The sequence below is a fragment of the Phyllostomus discolor genome, chromosome X, assembly GCF_004126475.2.
Source record: "Phyllostomus discolor isolate MPI-MPIP mPhyDis1 chromosome X, mPhyDis1.pri.v3, whole genome shotgun sequence".
Lineage (NCBI taxonomy): Eukaryota > Metazoa > Chordata > Mammalia > Chiroptera > Phyllostomidae > Phyllostomus > Phyllostomus discolor.
This window is the reverse complement of record NC_050198.1, coordinates 60,596,621-60,612,389: the sequence shown is the minus strand read 5'-3', so window position 1 is coordinate 60,612,389 and position 15,769 is coordinate 60,596,621. Positions and strand designations below refer to the sequence as shown.

Sequence of the window (15,769 nt, the reverse complement as noted above, 5' to 3'; positions counted from 1 at the left end):
TGGTTATAGTAACCTCAATTCTTTTGTTAACTTAGAGGCATCCAAGTGACATCCCCATCAAAAGACCCAAATGATTTGAAGTGTAAACATTGAGATACATGAGAAAAGGAGACCTGCATTCATCCACTGGGGATATGAGAATGATAAACATATGCACTTAATTAGAAAATAAGATCCTGTGTCAGATGATTTACTGTGATCTGGTTTCCCTCCTCTGCCTCTACTCTACCTTGGAGTGTCAGCCTCCATCCCAACCCCAAACAACATGAAGGTGATATCCAGCTATTATTACCTTCTCTCTCCCTTAAAAAAAAAAAGCAGCAAAATACTCGACAGTAGAAGACATAATAAAATCTTTATTTCTCCACACATTAGAAGCATTTTAATTACAATTCAGCTTTCCTAAGGTTCCTATCAAGTAGTAAAATGCCAAAAGCACAGAAAAGCAGGGTTGGAGAGAATCCCTTGTAATGAGGCACAAAATGAGAGGTTTTACTCAATTACCCCACTGTACAAGCTGTAGGCCCATGCAGGACCCTGAGAAAAACAATCATTCTGGTATATGCACTGAAGGAATCCTACTCTGCACTGCCTCCTCAGAATATGCCTACAATGGGCCACTGAAAGGAGTGGTCCTTGATAAATGGTCATTAGTAAAATCCTAATGAAGAGCTAACTTGTTTGGGGAGAAGCTCTTTTAACAGTTGGGGTTTTCTTTTTAACCAGAGATTCCCATTGGAATTAAAGACCCCAGCTACACTTACAGTTGCAGGCCCCACATTGGTTAGATTGTTTCCTGAGGGGTATCCATAAGTGGTAAGTGGTTACATCCTCTGATCAGTCAGGATATATTCTGGTTGGATTCTGGGCCTTCAGCTCAGCTCATGGAAAGCTCGATAATGTACCTTAAGCAAATGAACAGAGCTAGAAGGTCATAGGGAGCCTGAGGGGCATGGAGGTAAGGTATTCTGTAGGGAGGCGAGAGAGCTGACCTATGTGGGAAGTGTAAATTGCATCTCTGACCCTCCTGGATATGTGGTAGCTACCCTTGTGCTCAAACATAGTAGTCAATCTTAAAGAAGTAAACCCTATTTGGGGGCTGCTCTTCCTTCTGAAAGGTTTACCAGAAAACTCAAGAAAATGTCCTGGTGAGTAGTCACCTCTGAGCCTCATTCTCTCCTTCAATTTCACAGTTGCTCTTGGCCACATTAAACCCATTTCCAAATACCCAGAAGATAGAATCAGACAATGCTTTGCCTTTCTTCAGGATCAAAGGATGGCTCCAAGTTCTCAACCCTGCCCCGAGAGTGCTGGTGGCAGCAGACACAGTGGAGGTAGTCCATTATGTTGTGGGTGAAGAGTGAGCGCAGTGGATGCAAGTATTGGAAGAAAAGGAGCATGAAGCCAATGGAAATCAGGTAAGCAATAATAAGCTGCAAGGCAATCAAGGAATGACAGTAATTCAGTAATACTTTCACTCCAAAGAACTTAAAAACCAGGACCATGATCACATTCTCCACCAATCTCACACTATAGTGCAGGCCCATATGTCCCCAGTTCTGACCTTTTTCAACAAGGTCCCTGTCTGCCAACTTCAACTGCAAAGCTGACCAGCAAGAGAAGTTGATGCCAGCGTAGAGAACAGTAATGGAAATCAGCACTGTCAGGGTGCCAACCTGGCTGAAATTTTTTTCAATGTTATTAGGCATCTGGGCACCACTCCTCCAAAATTTAACCCAAGGCTCAAAGAGGATAATCAGGAAGTTGAGCAATAAGAAGGGCACAGCCTTCAATTTCAAAGTGGCTGAGAAGAGCACCAGAATCAGCAGACGGGAAGTGATCTCCAATGTCCTCCAGATGGTGATACAGAGGACTTCTAGCAGCCCAAGGCGAATCTTGTATTCATCGTACTTGATCTGGATAGCCAACATATTGCAGAGAGTAGCCCCATAGGTGACAGATATCAGGGAAAAGACCATTAGCACAGCTATAAGAAGGAAAAAAAGAAACAAAAAATAACATTCAGTCAATGTTGGTGAAGCTTATATTCTGACCTAGAGATCCAGAGAGATGATAGGTAAGACTTGAGGGCCCCAGTTAAGAGTAAACTCATGTATCAACACAGCTATGTAAATAATAGCATGCACAGAAAGAAAATGGAAAGAAATATACTAAAATATATATTTTCATAATACGGATTATATCAATTTTTTAAATAATTTTTCTGTTTCTGTTTTCTAAATTTCCCATGATGAACATATACTGTAACATTTTAATAATCATATAAATGTACACAATGAACTTTAAAAAAGAGTGGGTCTGAAAGCTAGCATTGAGACTCTACTAACACTAGCAGAGCACATATAGAGAGATAGGACAGCATCTATCTGTTGAAACAGGATTCTGACCAAACAATGGAGAAAGCAGAAAAAATGTTATCTGAAAAAATCCAGTCTTAGGAGATTCACAAAGAATTCCTTTGTTTATAGAAGTTTTTTCCTTGATATGTATCTTCTTCAACAAACTAATATTGTTTGTGGGCACTTCTAGAATTTATCAAAATGTATACTGGAAATTCCATGAGGGCAGAAGGGACCAAGTCTGTTTTCTTTACTGCTGCATCCATAGAGCCTAACATAATGCCTGGAATATAGTAAGTGTTCAATAAATGTTTGTGGAAATAATGAAGAATTCTGAGTTTAGAGAGGCCTTGGTTCAGCTGTATGGAAGCTTGTGAAAGTCACTTCAGTTCCCCCAATTCATTGAAATACTCTAGAGTTGCTTATATTAATCATCGTCAATGGCAATTTGTCACCCCAATACTTTGTTATACTTTAGGAATTGTCAAACTTCTAGCAGAATGCTTTAAAATATAAAAACTTCATTTCTTTGCCTACAACATCCATACCACTGTATGTTAGAGTAGGGGCCTGAAGGGTTAGAATACTTCCTGACCTGCTATACAAAATCTCAACTATAGATCACACCAATGCCCTTTACATCAAAGGATATTTGTAACTAAGAAAAGTCTAGTACTCTCAAGGAGAATAAGGGGGCCTGAGGGGTACTTGTCCAAAAAAACAAAAGAGCTAGAGTTTTCTGTTTCCATAAAAATACTGCATCCAGGGAACTAGAGCAGTAGAGATACTCTGCAAGAAGTGACAACATCCCCATGGCCCTAAAAGGATGTGCAGCTTTGTTTTCTACATCTTTTTCAACTCTAAGTAGTGTTGGAATCTCATAGACTGCAATGGGAGATTTTCTTAAAATGTCTATTTTGCCCTGACTGGTATAACTCAGTGGATTAAGCATGGGCTATGAACCAAAGGGTCACCAGTTCAATTCCCAGTCAGGGCACATGCCTGGGTTGTGGGCCAGGTCTCCAGTGGAGGCCATGTGAGAGGCAACCACACACTGATGTTTCTCTCCCTCTCTTTCTCCCTTCCTTCCCCTCTCTAAAATTAAATAAAAAATATTTTTAAAAAGTCTATTCTTAGCTTTAGTTTTTATATTTTCCCATTTTTATTGAGATGTAACTAAAAAATAACATTGTATTAGTTTAAGGTGTGCAACATAATTATTTCATATAGTCTTAGCTTTATAAACCACTCTCAGTCCCATGCTCAAGACTGGATGCTCAAGAGTTGGAATGCCAGAGTATATGTACATCTATCCAAGTGTGATAATGCTTTCCCTTAAATTGGAATTCATTTATTGATAGTAGTTGTAATAAAAGAAGGAAAACCTGATGCTTCCAATAAATGTAAAAATACCTTCCATTTGTCTCCCTACATATAGACTCATGGCATGAGAGATCATAATGCTGATAGTAAATTTGGTCATCTATTCTAATCCAGATGGCCTCCAACAGAAAAAGGGATTAGGAGAGGTATAGTAAGGAGAAGATGGGAAGGAAATTAAACCAAGAGGTTTTTTATAAAATCTTAAAAAGAGATGGCATTGTCATAAAGTTTTTTTTTTAATTTTTGGTTTATTATTGGCTACCTTTTTTAAAAAAATATTTTTATTTATTTATTTTTTAGAGAGTGAAGGGAGGGAGAAAGAGAGAGAGAAACACCAATGTGCGGTTGCTGGGGGTCATGGCCTGCAACCCAGGCATGTACGCTGACTCGGAATCGAACCTGAGACACTTTGGTTCACAGCCTGCAATCAGTCCACTGAGCTACGCCAGCCAAGGCTGCATTGTCATAAAGTTTTTAGTAGGAGAAATCACCGAAGAATTGAAAACAAGGCCTTGAAAAAGCTTCCTTTACACCCTTTGAATAGTAGCATAGTTAGAAACACAGGCTCTAAAGGCAGACATCCTGAATTCTAATCCAGTCTTTGCCCCCTATTACTTATGGAACTTTGGGGAATTTGCTTAACTTCTCAGTGCTTCTATTTCCTCATTTGTAAAATGGATATAACAACAATAATTTTCTCAGAAATGTTGTGAAGACCAAATGAAATAATTAAATGTAAATGCCCTAGAGGAATGCCTGGAACATAGTAAATGCTATCTGCTAACTCCTATCATCATCACCATCCCCTGTTTCCAAAAGTGTAGTGGGTGCATTTACTTAGGCACTACCTTGACACTTTGGAAATCAGGTGATTTTAAAACTGATAGAACACCTAGAAGTAAGCCTTACAAAAATGTGCAAGTCCTATAGCAAGAATAGTTATCTTGCCATAGGTCTTTCACACTAATGTCATAGATGGTGATAATGGCATCTCATAGTGGTGAGATTTCATGGAGGTATACTTATCTCCAAACTCATCAAGTTGTATAAATTAAATGGGTAGGGGTTTTTGTTTGTCCATCATATCTCAATATAAGTGATTTAAAAACATTTAATGAAATGAAGAGATATATTATCTTCTAATATGAAATTAATTGATCCTATAAGGATGTAAATGTCCTCCAAAACAGCCTAAATAATTTAATATAATCCAAATCACAGCCTCAATGAAATGTTATTTCATTTGTTGTTATTGTTTGCTTTGTTTTTGTTTTTTGGTGGGGACTCAAAAAACTGATTGTGGAAAATCACCTGTTTGGAAGATCAGGTTAAATTACTCTATCAGCCATGGCTGGTGTGGCTCAGCAGATTGAGCACCGGCCTGCGAACCAAAGAATCACCAGTTTGATTCCCAATCAGCACACATGCCTGGGTTGCAGGCCAGGTCCCCAGTAGGGGGCGTGTAAGAGGCAACCACACATTGATATTTCTCTCCCTCTGTTTCTCCCTCCCTTCCCCTCTGTCTAAAAATAAATAAATAAAATCTATAAATAAATAAATTGCTCTATCACATGTGATTTGTGAGAGGCCTTTATAAAAAAGGCACAAGTTCTAAAAGCAATAATTTAAATACATAAAAACCTAATCCCTCAGAATGCCTGAAGATACAGGTATATTATCTTACACATGCATTTCATGTGCACTGAACACTACATGTACGACATGCACATGCATGTTTAAAATGTGTGTGTACACAAACATGACACAAATGTATACATATATACATACTTGTTGTCCAGAGTAGAGAGAGGATTAATAGGCAGAATAAGTAAATAGCTCCTACAAATAAAAAGATAAAGCCACTAAAAGAGTAAAACATATAAATAAGCAATTTAAAGAACATAATGACCAAACATGAAAAGATGCTCATCTTCATTCATAATAAAGAATGCATTATTTTTTAAATCAGTTATTTTATAATTACACAATTAAATAATATTTAGCTTAAGATATGAAGGAACAGGCACATTCATGTAGTGTTGGTGAGAATATAAATTCATACAACCTTTTGAAGGGAGGGTTACTTGGCAGTACTGATAAAATTCTAAACATGCATATCCTTTTACCCAGCAATTCTACTGCTCAGAATTTATCATACAAAGTCTCATTCCAGTACACAGATGTTCACTGGAGCATAGTTTATAATTAGAAATAATGTTTTGCATGGAAAAATTAGAATTAAACTTTAATCCTACCAATACAAGATTAGGGAATTAAGAAAGAATGGCCCAGTTCATATTGGAGAAATATATATATTATATATTTATCATTATTGTTATTATATATATATATGTATGTATAAATAACTGTTGAAGAAAAACATACTGGCTTACCTCTGAAAAAGACAAGTTGCTGAGTAGAATGTTTAATACAGTATATATGTTGTATGTATGTATACATTTACATAGTAAAATGAAGTCTGGAAGGATATTATTGAATGATTAAAAGACATTACCTTTGGGAAGTGAAACTACATCTCCTCTTTCATATGTATATATATTCTATATGGTTATGAATATTTAGTAAATTTTATAATTGAATAATAAGGATAAAATAACATTAAAATTTAACATTAAAAGGATCAAGAATAATAAAACATGATAATGATAAAAATTCAAACCATATAGAAGGGTATAAAGTACAAAGTAAAAGTTGGCTGACTCATTTCCACTCCCCAGAGGTAAATTGTTTCTTGTATATCTTTCCAGAAATTTTTATGTGCATATACAATTACCTGTAAGTCAATTGGCTTGTGCATGTATTACTTTTTTAATGTATACATATTGTTTTAAATTTATTAGTACATACATCTGCCAGCTATATGAGAGCTTGCCAGGCCAGCATTCACGTCAGACTGACTCTTATCAGTTTTGTTTTTTAAAGATTATTTATTTATTTATTTCCAAAGAGGAAAGGGAGGGAGAAAGAGAGAGAGAGAGAAACATCAATGTGCGGTTGCTGGGGGCCATGTGCCCTGACTGGGAATCGAACCTGCAATGCTTTGGTTCGCAGCCCATGCTCAATCCACTGAACTACGCCAGCCAGGGCTTGTATACATATTTTAATTAGATGATTTGATGACCATCAAAATTCTCAGGAGGAAAAGTATCATCATTTCCAGAGATCTTTCTCCTTTCACTATTGTTCATTCGAGGTGTGTGAAAAGCTTCAAGACTAATAGAACTTCATGAACAATTCTTAGTGGAGAAAAATACAAAAGAGGGGAAAATTTCCTCCTTACATTTGAGACATGGGGCTTTGCCAAGTAAGGTCAGTACCTAATAATAAGGAAATGGTCCAAAGTTGTACCCAGAGCTGTACCAGTTCCAGCCCAAGCAGGCTAATCCTAAACTATTAAAACCCATTAACAGTACTGTATCTTGACTTTGAAAACACTGACTCACATTTCATCTTCTGGTGAAGGTCTTACTCATTTTAGGATCCCTTTTACAAATGGGAAATTAAGACAGAGATGTCTTTGGTAACTTCCTCTGATGATCGCAAAGAAGGTCAGAACTGGGACCAGGCCTGACTCTCATCAGTATTCACTCTATACCCATTTTAGAAATTTTGCCCCACTGGAGTTGGGAAAAGTGATTATATCACTGGCTCCCAAGTGTGGCTGATCAGAATCAACAGAGTACATTAAAAAAATACAGATTCCTACCTTCCCCACATTCAGATTGATTCAGGTCTTAGTAGAAAATGTAATTTTAAAAAGGAGCTTCATGATCAGTAATATTTGGGAACCTCTTATTTAAATATAGTCATCCCTAAACCAACCAACCAACCCAAGCAAACAGACAGCCAGTCAAACAGACAGCCAGTCAAACAATTTTCAGTATAATTTAAACACTCTGGGCTAGTAAAAATGTTCTACTGACTATTGGTATTACTTGCTTCTTCTGAAAGAGTTTATTACTAGCCTAGAGAGAGTTTATGTATGGCATTTTTATTCTAAATAACTTATCCCAGTTAAATAAATCTGGGAGACCTGAGATGTTTGGATCCCCAAGTTCCTTGACTATCTACCTGTGCTGTCCAATAGAATTTTTATAATGATGGAAGTGTTCTGTAATGTGCGTGCTGTCCAATAAGTGACCACTAACCACATGTAGCTATTGAACACTTGAAATACAGCCATTGTGACTGAGAGTGTAAATCTTTAATTTTTCATTTTAATAGCCACAGGAAGCTGTTGGCTACTGTATTGGATAGCTCAGGTCTAGATTTCTAAGATGGTTGATTTAAGTGAGCCCTCCCCCATCTTGACCCCACTCACCTCTACCCAGGGGGACCTCTGCAGAGATCAGAGTCACATAGAGCTGATACGTCAGTTGGGGCACTGAACCCAGGAAAGCTTGGATCTGTGACATACGTTTGTAAGCATTGCGGTGCATAGCCAGAGTCCGGATGGAGTGTCCCACCTCCCATTCTATCATCACCTCCTCGCCATTTATTAGCATCTTCTTTCGGGTGAGGCTGACATAGGGCTCCTCCTGCCCTTCTTTCTTCCACAGTGTGAGGTACTTAATCATGGCCTCCAGACATCTGCAGAAGTAAAGCATCACGGGAACTTAACTAAAGCTATCCTGGGAAGGGAGGTTTTAGTGAGTGGGGGAAAATAACTCAGAGAAGTGTGCCACTTTTTTGCCATTCCTTTTCTCTCATCATACTCATTTCTTGTGAGTCAAAGAGATGGTCATGCCTTCTACAACTTACTTGAGTCTAAATCCATTTTTCTTTTAGTCAATCATCCACTGACCTAAGAACACCATTTCGAAAGCGTTCCTTTAAGAAGTTAAGGAATTGCTTTATCTCCTTAAGAATAAACCTATGATTTTAAAAAAGTGACTTAAACACAAAAATATTAAGTAAACAATGGGTTTTGAGAGAATAATGAAGTTTAAAAAGGCTCTGGTTGTTATAACACCTCAAGTTCCTGAGAAGAAGTGTTCCTTATTCAAAGCATTCAGCTCCATAACTGGGGCTTTTGAGTTCTGCTTTTTTAAGACAAAACCCACAACCAAAGTCATAGTCAGCCAAAAAGTCTTGAAGAGGTTCTGGAAAAAAACCTCTCATATACATGGAAAAGCCATTGAGCAACAAAGGTTCTTGAAATAATTGATAGTTCAAAAAATAAATGTACTATTTACCTAGGGCACCTCAAAAGATCTTTCTGGGCCCTGGCTGACGTAGCTCAGTGGATTGAGCGTGGGCTGCAAACCGAAGTGTCGCAGGTTTGATTCCCAGCCAGGGTACATTCCTGGGTTGCAGGCCATAACCCCCAGCAACCACACATTGATGTCTCTCTCTCCCCCTCTCTCTCTCTCTCTCTATCTCTACCTCTATCTATCTCCCTCCCTTCTCTAAAAATAAATAAATAAAAACTTAAAAAATAGTTTAAAAAATAATGGTTAAAAAAAAAGATCTTTCTACAGGTTACTTTTGGGGCCTCTTGACCTGTTTGGGGACAACAGCTTTTAAACTCCACTATTTCTTTACAAAGAGGAAAACATCTTCATGAGAGTCTATGCACCTAGAATTAGTGATAAGAGCACATTCCCTGCTGTAGCCATCTCATGTCCCCCATATAAATCAGAAGTCATTTGCAGTTCTAGTGTGATGAATATGAGAGAAGCCACTAGAGCATCTTGTTTTGGAACACCTGAATTACCACTTCCTCTATTCACACTGAAATGAGTGGAAATTGTGGACTATTCCTTATGATAAGTAAGAGCAGTTGGGATGAAAATTAAGCCATCTTTCCTGACAGACTGAAAGCATGGAGGGGGATGGATATTCATCTTGCCCAGCACCCTTAATACATAGTGGATATTCGACAAAGCGTTACTTGTTGAGTAAGTGAAAGAGTGAGAAAGAAGAAAAGAATAGAGGATGAGAAATAATAGGAGGAGAGAATAATAACAGTAATGGAATTTAAAAAAAAAATAGGCTACAGACAAGCAGAGATGTATATGCTCTCTAGGTCTTTGGCTCCCAAGAGTAACATATGTTAGCTGCCAGTCTCCATAGGATTCCTTTGAGATTGGTGATCATGTGCCAGTCTGAAGTGTATAGTTTGGCATATCTACTTTCTAGGGACAAACTCTAAAAGGCAGGAGAGGAAAAAATGGAAGGAGAGAACAGACAAGAAAAAAAATAATATTCTCTTCCTATTTAGAGAAAATTTCTAAGTGAATGTCCAACAGAAGATTTTAGATTTTAACCCAAGTCCATCAATGCTATCGCTGAATAAAATATTGAAGGAGGCAGTGGCATAAAGCATTCTGTTAATGCTTCTATTCTTAAGGACATTTACTGGTTTAAGTAATGGTGTTTGCCTTACTTATAAGTGTCAGTAAATTAGAGTACATTTTCATTTCCAGAAGTTAGCTTTGCATTTACATAAGGGAGCTAGGTCCTCCAAACACCTTCATGTATATAATAGCACTAAGCAAGTTTCTACCTACCTAAAAAGTAATTTGCCTTGAAAATAAGATTATCGAGAATAAAATTTATGAGCTTTTCATTATTTCCCCTATTGTAGGGCTAGCTGAGATTATAAATGCTTTCTAATCATTTCTAGTGGAAGCAAAGTGACAAACATAAAATATAGTACTCAATACCCCACATGGAGGGTCCAAATATAACTTGGAAGGCCACAAATGGCTTGGGAGGCCACAAAGCAAACAAGGGAAGTCAAAACTGGGGGCTGGTGTGGAACTTTCTAAAATTAACATCTTGAGAGAGTTTCATCTGTTAGCTCAATATATTGCATTTGAAAAGGGAGAGAAAAATGTTTTGCATGCTCCTCTAGTGACAGCTCTAAATTTCTTGCTTCCAAGTTGAAGATGAGATTTTCCTTTTACAACTTAATGCCAAAGATTTAGAACTGAAAAGGATTTTTGTAGATTACCTAGTCCAAAGGTTGTACATAGGCCAGCTGAATCACGTCTGACCAACAGCTGTAGTTTGTTTTGCCCATACCATGTTTTTATTTAATTAGGTGCAAAAATTTCAAATTATGGAATTTCGTATAAAATCCTATTTTGGGAGTTTCTCCTGAAAAATCGAGAGATCTGGCAATACTGAATCTTAATTCCAACAGGGAAACAATGGGCAGGAGCAATAGAGTAGATGCCTCAAAGGAGGCAGTTGATGTGGACTCCAAATTGCCATAGTCCTTACTACTCCATCATTTAACATTGAGCTTTTATCACACATGAAGCTGCTGTTTTTCTCATACTTGACCCATTTCACCCATTTATGATGTATGCCTGGCCTCTGTAAGTGTTTTAGACCCATGATCTAGCCCAAGGCATCTTCAGAGATTTCACCAAGGCCATGTACACAGTCAGTGACAGAGGGAGGGTTAGATACCAGGTCTCCTGAATTCCAGGTCATTGTTTCTGTTGATATCCCATATTTTCTCTGATGGAACCTAATCAATTGCTCCCTGTTTAAACATATATTGTTTAACATTTTTAAAGGGAGAATTCCATCCTTAATGAGTTTCAGACTGTGCTTATCTCTATATGGATATCTTCCCATTGCAATGACAACATCAGCACTCTGACCCATATTCCTCAGCTGACTGTAGGTTTCTGCCTCTCTTGCAATCAAGACAAACTTGGTCCATTCCTTTCTCCTGACCTCATAAGTTCTGCAATGTCTCCCTATCTGGAAAATCCAATGGTGTCAAGAGGCGACTGCTGACACAGATGCCTGTCTCCCTGGGATATGGCATGTTCTTGTACCTTCAATGCAACCTGAATGGAAGGACTTGATGCTGTTACTTTGTGCTACAGCATCCAGATGGAATATCTTTCTTTGTTCCCTTCTAACCATGTACCTTTACTTCAGAAAGACACAAAGAGATACACAAGACACCAATGAACTGACAGAAAAAAATGAACTACAGTGGGTTGGGGATTACCACAGATGGCTTAAAATATTTTCAAATATCTCTAGGAAATTTTTAAATGCTAGCAGCATAAGCCCAAGCAGTTCAGGGTAAAAAACAAACAAACAAACAAACAAAAAAACCCTGAATGTGAGAAGGCATAGAGTGGGAAAGGAACTTTCTTTCAATTTACAGAGCATCTAAAAGGCAGAGTCAAAATAACACATTCTTAAGCTAAGTATGGCCTGTGTGCAAAAGGTGACCACATCAGTTGGTCCCATACCAATTTTCACAATGCAAATCCAGATAGCAAACATTGTCTAATGAAGTCTTATCAATGGTACCATACACACATTTGGAGCACAGGTACATGGCACATGTTCATCGTGGTGGCATTTAATATTTCAGATAAGAATTTTCAGATGGTAGGCAGGGAAGCCAAGAGTGGGAGGGAATGAGAGAATTATTTAGAGTCACAGTATCAGTCTTGTAAATGTTAGCTTCATCTTTCTCTGCACAAGTGCAGGGGCAGAGTGAAAGGGGGAGAGGAGAGGAGAGGAGAGGAGAGGAGAGGAGAGGAGAGGAGAGGAGAGGAGAGGAGAGGAGAGGAGAGGAGAGGAGAGGACAGGGGAGGGAAGGGGAGGGGAGGGGAGGGGAGGGGAGGGGAGGGGAGGGGAGGAGAGGAGAGATGAAAATTTACTCACCTGATAACAGGTCCCAAGAGGATTAGATGCATGAACAATGATAGAGGCTTGTCTTTGGCCAGGTCTCTGTGGACAAAAATGAGTGTCAACTGGACCATAATGGATGAAAACATAAAGAAGGAAAAGGTGTATGCCATCCAGTAGGTCTCACTATTTTTTCGATAGAATCTAACCATGTACAAGGCAGATGCAGCCTCCCCACAGTACAAAAAGGTGGAGAAAATGATGCCAAATGGAAAGGTAAACCGGGGGTTGCCCCCACGGATAACATCTTCCTCCAGAGATGAAATCGGATCCACACTTGGCTCCTCAGGAATTTCATAAACTCGGTCCATTGTCAAGTTTCTGGCGTTTTGGTCTGGTCTTCAGAGAACCTTCTCCCCACCTCCTAAGAGAAACCTGTAGTCACTGCAGTCCAAGTACTGGTTAGGAAAGCTGTAGAGGCCAATTCCAAACGGAGATCTACTAGTTAGAGCAAGAAAAGCCTCTTTTCTAGTCTCAAATTAGACTTGTTGGAGTCTGGGATGGAGAGCCCGGGAGTACCACTTTGAACTTGATTCTTGATTGGCTCAGAATTCCAATCAATATATGTGCTGTAAAACTTGGACGACGCAAAAGCAAGCAAGCATTTTAGCACCCTGTCCAAAGTCCAATTCCAGGCATTTGAAGGACCATGGAGACCACTGTTTCCGTGGGGACAACTTTCTCAGCCTCCCAGCCGAAAGGATAGCCACTCAGTGGGGCACCAATTCTCAGCACCTCTTCTCCAGAAGTCCTGACCAATGTACCCTTTCAAATTAGCTGAGAACTGAGCATGGGTAGTAAAGGGGGCACAACCTGAGTGGTTCAATATCTAGGTGGCACAGTTATTTCTTGGCTGTGGCCACCAGCTTGAAGTCTGGCCAGGTACTCTCTCAGGACCCACACTCAAAGGAGGGTTCTCAGGAACGCTCCTCCGGTTTCACAAGCTCCACCCCCAAGGAAGCTAGCCGGGAGCAGGAGCAAAGCTACAACACTGTCCCTGAGCGCAGTCTTTGGGGAGAAAAACCAGCGGGCTACAAAGAAAGCTGGAGGGGCTTCTTTCCCATGAAGAAACTTTTGCTTGTGAGAAGCACGATGCGTGGGGTGCCAACCTGATCGGGCAGATGTCGCTGAACTTGAGTGCCGTCTGCTGCCAGAGTCCTAGTTCAGCTGCGAGAGGATGGTGTCTGCAGGAACTGAGGCACTGAAGGGGGGCTGGCGAAATGGGAGGGACAACTGGGGCTCTGCAAAGCCAGCCTGTGAGTTCCAGCGCAGGATGTTGGATGTGGAGAGGCGCGACAAAAAAAGGCTTGGGCCAATCTTCAGAAGCACTTCTCACTGCTACTCCCGGACCCGGACCCGGAGGGAGCCATGGCTATCCTCTTCCCCGAAAACAGCAAACACCCACTTCCACCCCGCCCTCCTGAACTAGCTTGCTCCCATACCCGCTCAACCGCTCAACCCACGCGGTTAGACAGGTATGTCTCCAGGCCTCAGGGTTGAACCTCCCTAGGTCCTATTGCCCTCCAGGTAATACTACAGTGGGGTTGGGGGAAGACGTGGGAGACAATTGGCCCTATGAAGAAGAGGGAAGATAGAAAAAGATGGGGGGTTATCAAGACTCAAGGTTAGCCCACAGACACTGAAAGCTCATATTATATGCCTTGATTTCTCCACTTGCAAAATGAGACCAGGATAGGAACTTTAGAATGAACTTACAGGTCTTTGGCTGGAAGGTTCTGAAGAGGTGCTAAATTCTAAATAAACTAGAAAGGAGCCAAGAGAGCTGTTAATAAAAACTAAGAAGGGTGTCTTAAAGAGTTCTGAACATTGCCTGGATTATTAAGAACAATACTACTCCATCTCACTGAGCTTTTCTTTTCATATGTCTTCATTTGCATAATTCTAAACCCTAGAGAAAAAGAGAAAACATCTGCATCCTGGTAGTAATATAAATGTAGCAGAGTCTGTGCCAATCTTCTTTTGCTGCAGGAAATTAGTAAAAACAATCTATGTGAGGAGTGGCCAAGTAGCAGCCACCAAAATGATGAAAGACTTAGTCTTGTCGTGTTGGTTTTGCTCCTGGGCTGACTCAGAGACTGATCAACTTCTAAAGTTGTTGTCTCTGAAATAGTCGCCCCATCTTGGTCTGCACCTGTGCTACCAGCTGGGTATCAGGCTGATCTTTCCTTTTTTCTGTTTCACAGGCAGTTCAACACAGAACCTCTCACACATGGCATTGATTGGTTGGGACTTTCCAACTAGCATAAGATTCTCCACCAACAGTATATGATGTTGAACCTCTTAGGGGTTTCTTAGGATCCTATTCTCAAGATGGAACCCAGCTAAGGTGACAAACTCATCTTAGTTTGCTGAGATAGGATGAGTTGGTCACCCTAACACTGGAGACTGAAGCTAGGAAAAATGTAAAATCCCAATGTTTAGCCCTGGCTGGCGTAGCTCAGTGGATTGAACACGGGCTGGGAACCAAAGTGTCCCAGGTTCAATTCCCAGCTAGGGTACATTCCTGGGTTGCAGGTCATAACCCCCAGCAACCGCACATTGATGTTTCTCTCTCTCTCTGTCTCTCTCTCTCTCTCTCTCTGTCTCTCCCTCTCTCTCCCCCCTTCCCTCCCTAAAAATAAATGAATAAAATCTTAAAAAAAAAAAAAAGAATCCCAATGTTTTTCCTTTGCCTTTTCTCCTTCCCTGTGCCCTCATCACTCTCCAAATATATAAATCTACAAGGTCTTCTTACTTTGTTCCAAAGCAACTCCTTTTGTCTGCCATTCAAGACTCTATGATTACCACACTAGTACCTCCCTCCCCAACAGTATTGTCCACATTCTCTTTGCTCCAGTCCAGCAGGTTTTCTCACTTAATCATACTTGCCTTGCTCACTCCCATCTCTGTGCCTTGTTGAGGCAATTTATGGCCCCCTTCACTCTTTCTCTGTAGTCCAAACCCTAATATTCCTTTAAGGGTCAGCTCAAGTATAGGTATACCTCATTTTGTTGTCCTTCACTTTATTGTGCTTCACAGATGTTGTTGCATTTTTTTTTTAATAAACTGAAGGAAAGATCCTCCACCAGCAAAAAGATTATGACTCACTATACTGTGTTTGTCTGGAACTGAACCAGCAATAGCTTCAAGGTATCCCTGTATTACCTCCTCAAGGAAGCCTTCTCTCACCTCCCTAACCCTCACTTTTCCCTCTGACTTTGTGCTACTGGTACATGCTCTCTTGTCCTAATCCTTCAACAACTTCTGTGTTTGCCTTGGCTCTCCAACAGAAGTGTAGACTCAGGGAGGAATGCACAATTATTGTTTATTGT

General features: G+C 39.9%; 1 protein-coding gene across 2 annotated transcripts; it reads right to left on the bottom strand.

Moving 5' to 3' along the window:
• Nucleotides 1-1,114: 1,114 nt before the first annotated feature.
• Nucleotides 1,115-13,885, bottom strand: XKRX (XK related X-linked). 2 transcript variants are annotated; one of them, XM_036016532.1, is made up of 4 exons: nucleotides 13,547-13,885; nucleotides 12,414-12,479; nucleotides 8,086-8,354; nucleotides 1,115-1,987 (listed from the first exon to the last, which is right to left on the bottom strand). In XM_036016532.1, exons 2-4 carry the CDS (start codon nucleotides 12,443-12,445, stop codon nucleotides 1,242-1,244), a joined length of 1,047 nt encoding a protein of 348 aa, XP_035872425.1. In that variant the 5' UTR covers nucleotides 12,446-12,479; nucleotides 13,547-13,885; the 3' UTR covers nucleotides 1,115-1,241. The 2 variants fall into 2 exon arrangements, with proteins under 2 accessions (XP_035872425.1, XP_028378586.1); XM_028522785.2 differs by lacking the exon at nucleotides 13,547-13,885 and having other exon boundaries at nucleotides 12,414-13,467.
• Between the last annotated feature and the right edge of the window lie 1,884 nt (nucleotides 13,886-15,769).

What these genes read in the sequence shown, in the direction of transcription:
- XKRX (XM_028522785.2), bottom strand. Translation starts at nt 12,748, where the DNA reads ATGGACCGAGTTTATGAAATTCCTGAGGAGCCAAGTGTGGATCCGATT. An exon ending in CTCTTGGGACCTGTTATCAG is followed by an intron (nt 8,355 to 12,413) that starts GTGAGTAAATTT and finishes TTACTTCTGCAG; the next exon opens with ATGTCTGGAGGCCATGATTA. An exon ending in AGAGGTCCCCCTGGGTAGAG is followed by an intron (nt 1,988 to 8,085) that starts GTGAGTGGGGTC and finishes TCCTTCTTATAG; the next exon opens with CTGTGCTAATGGTCTTTTCC.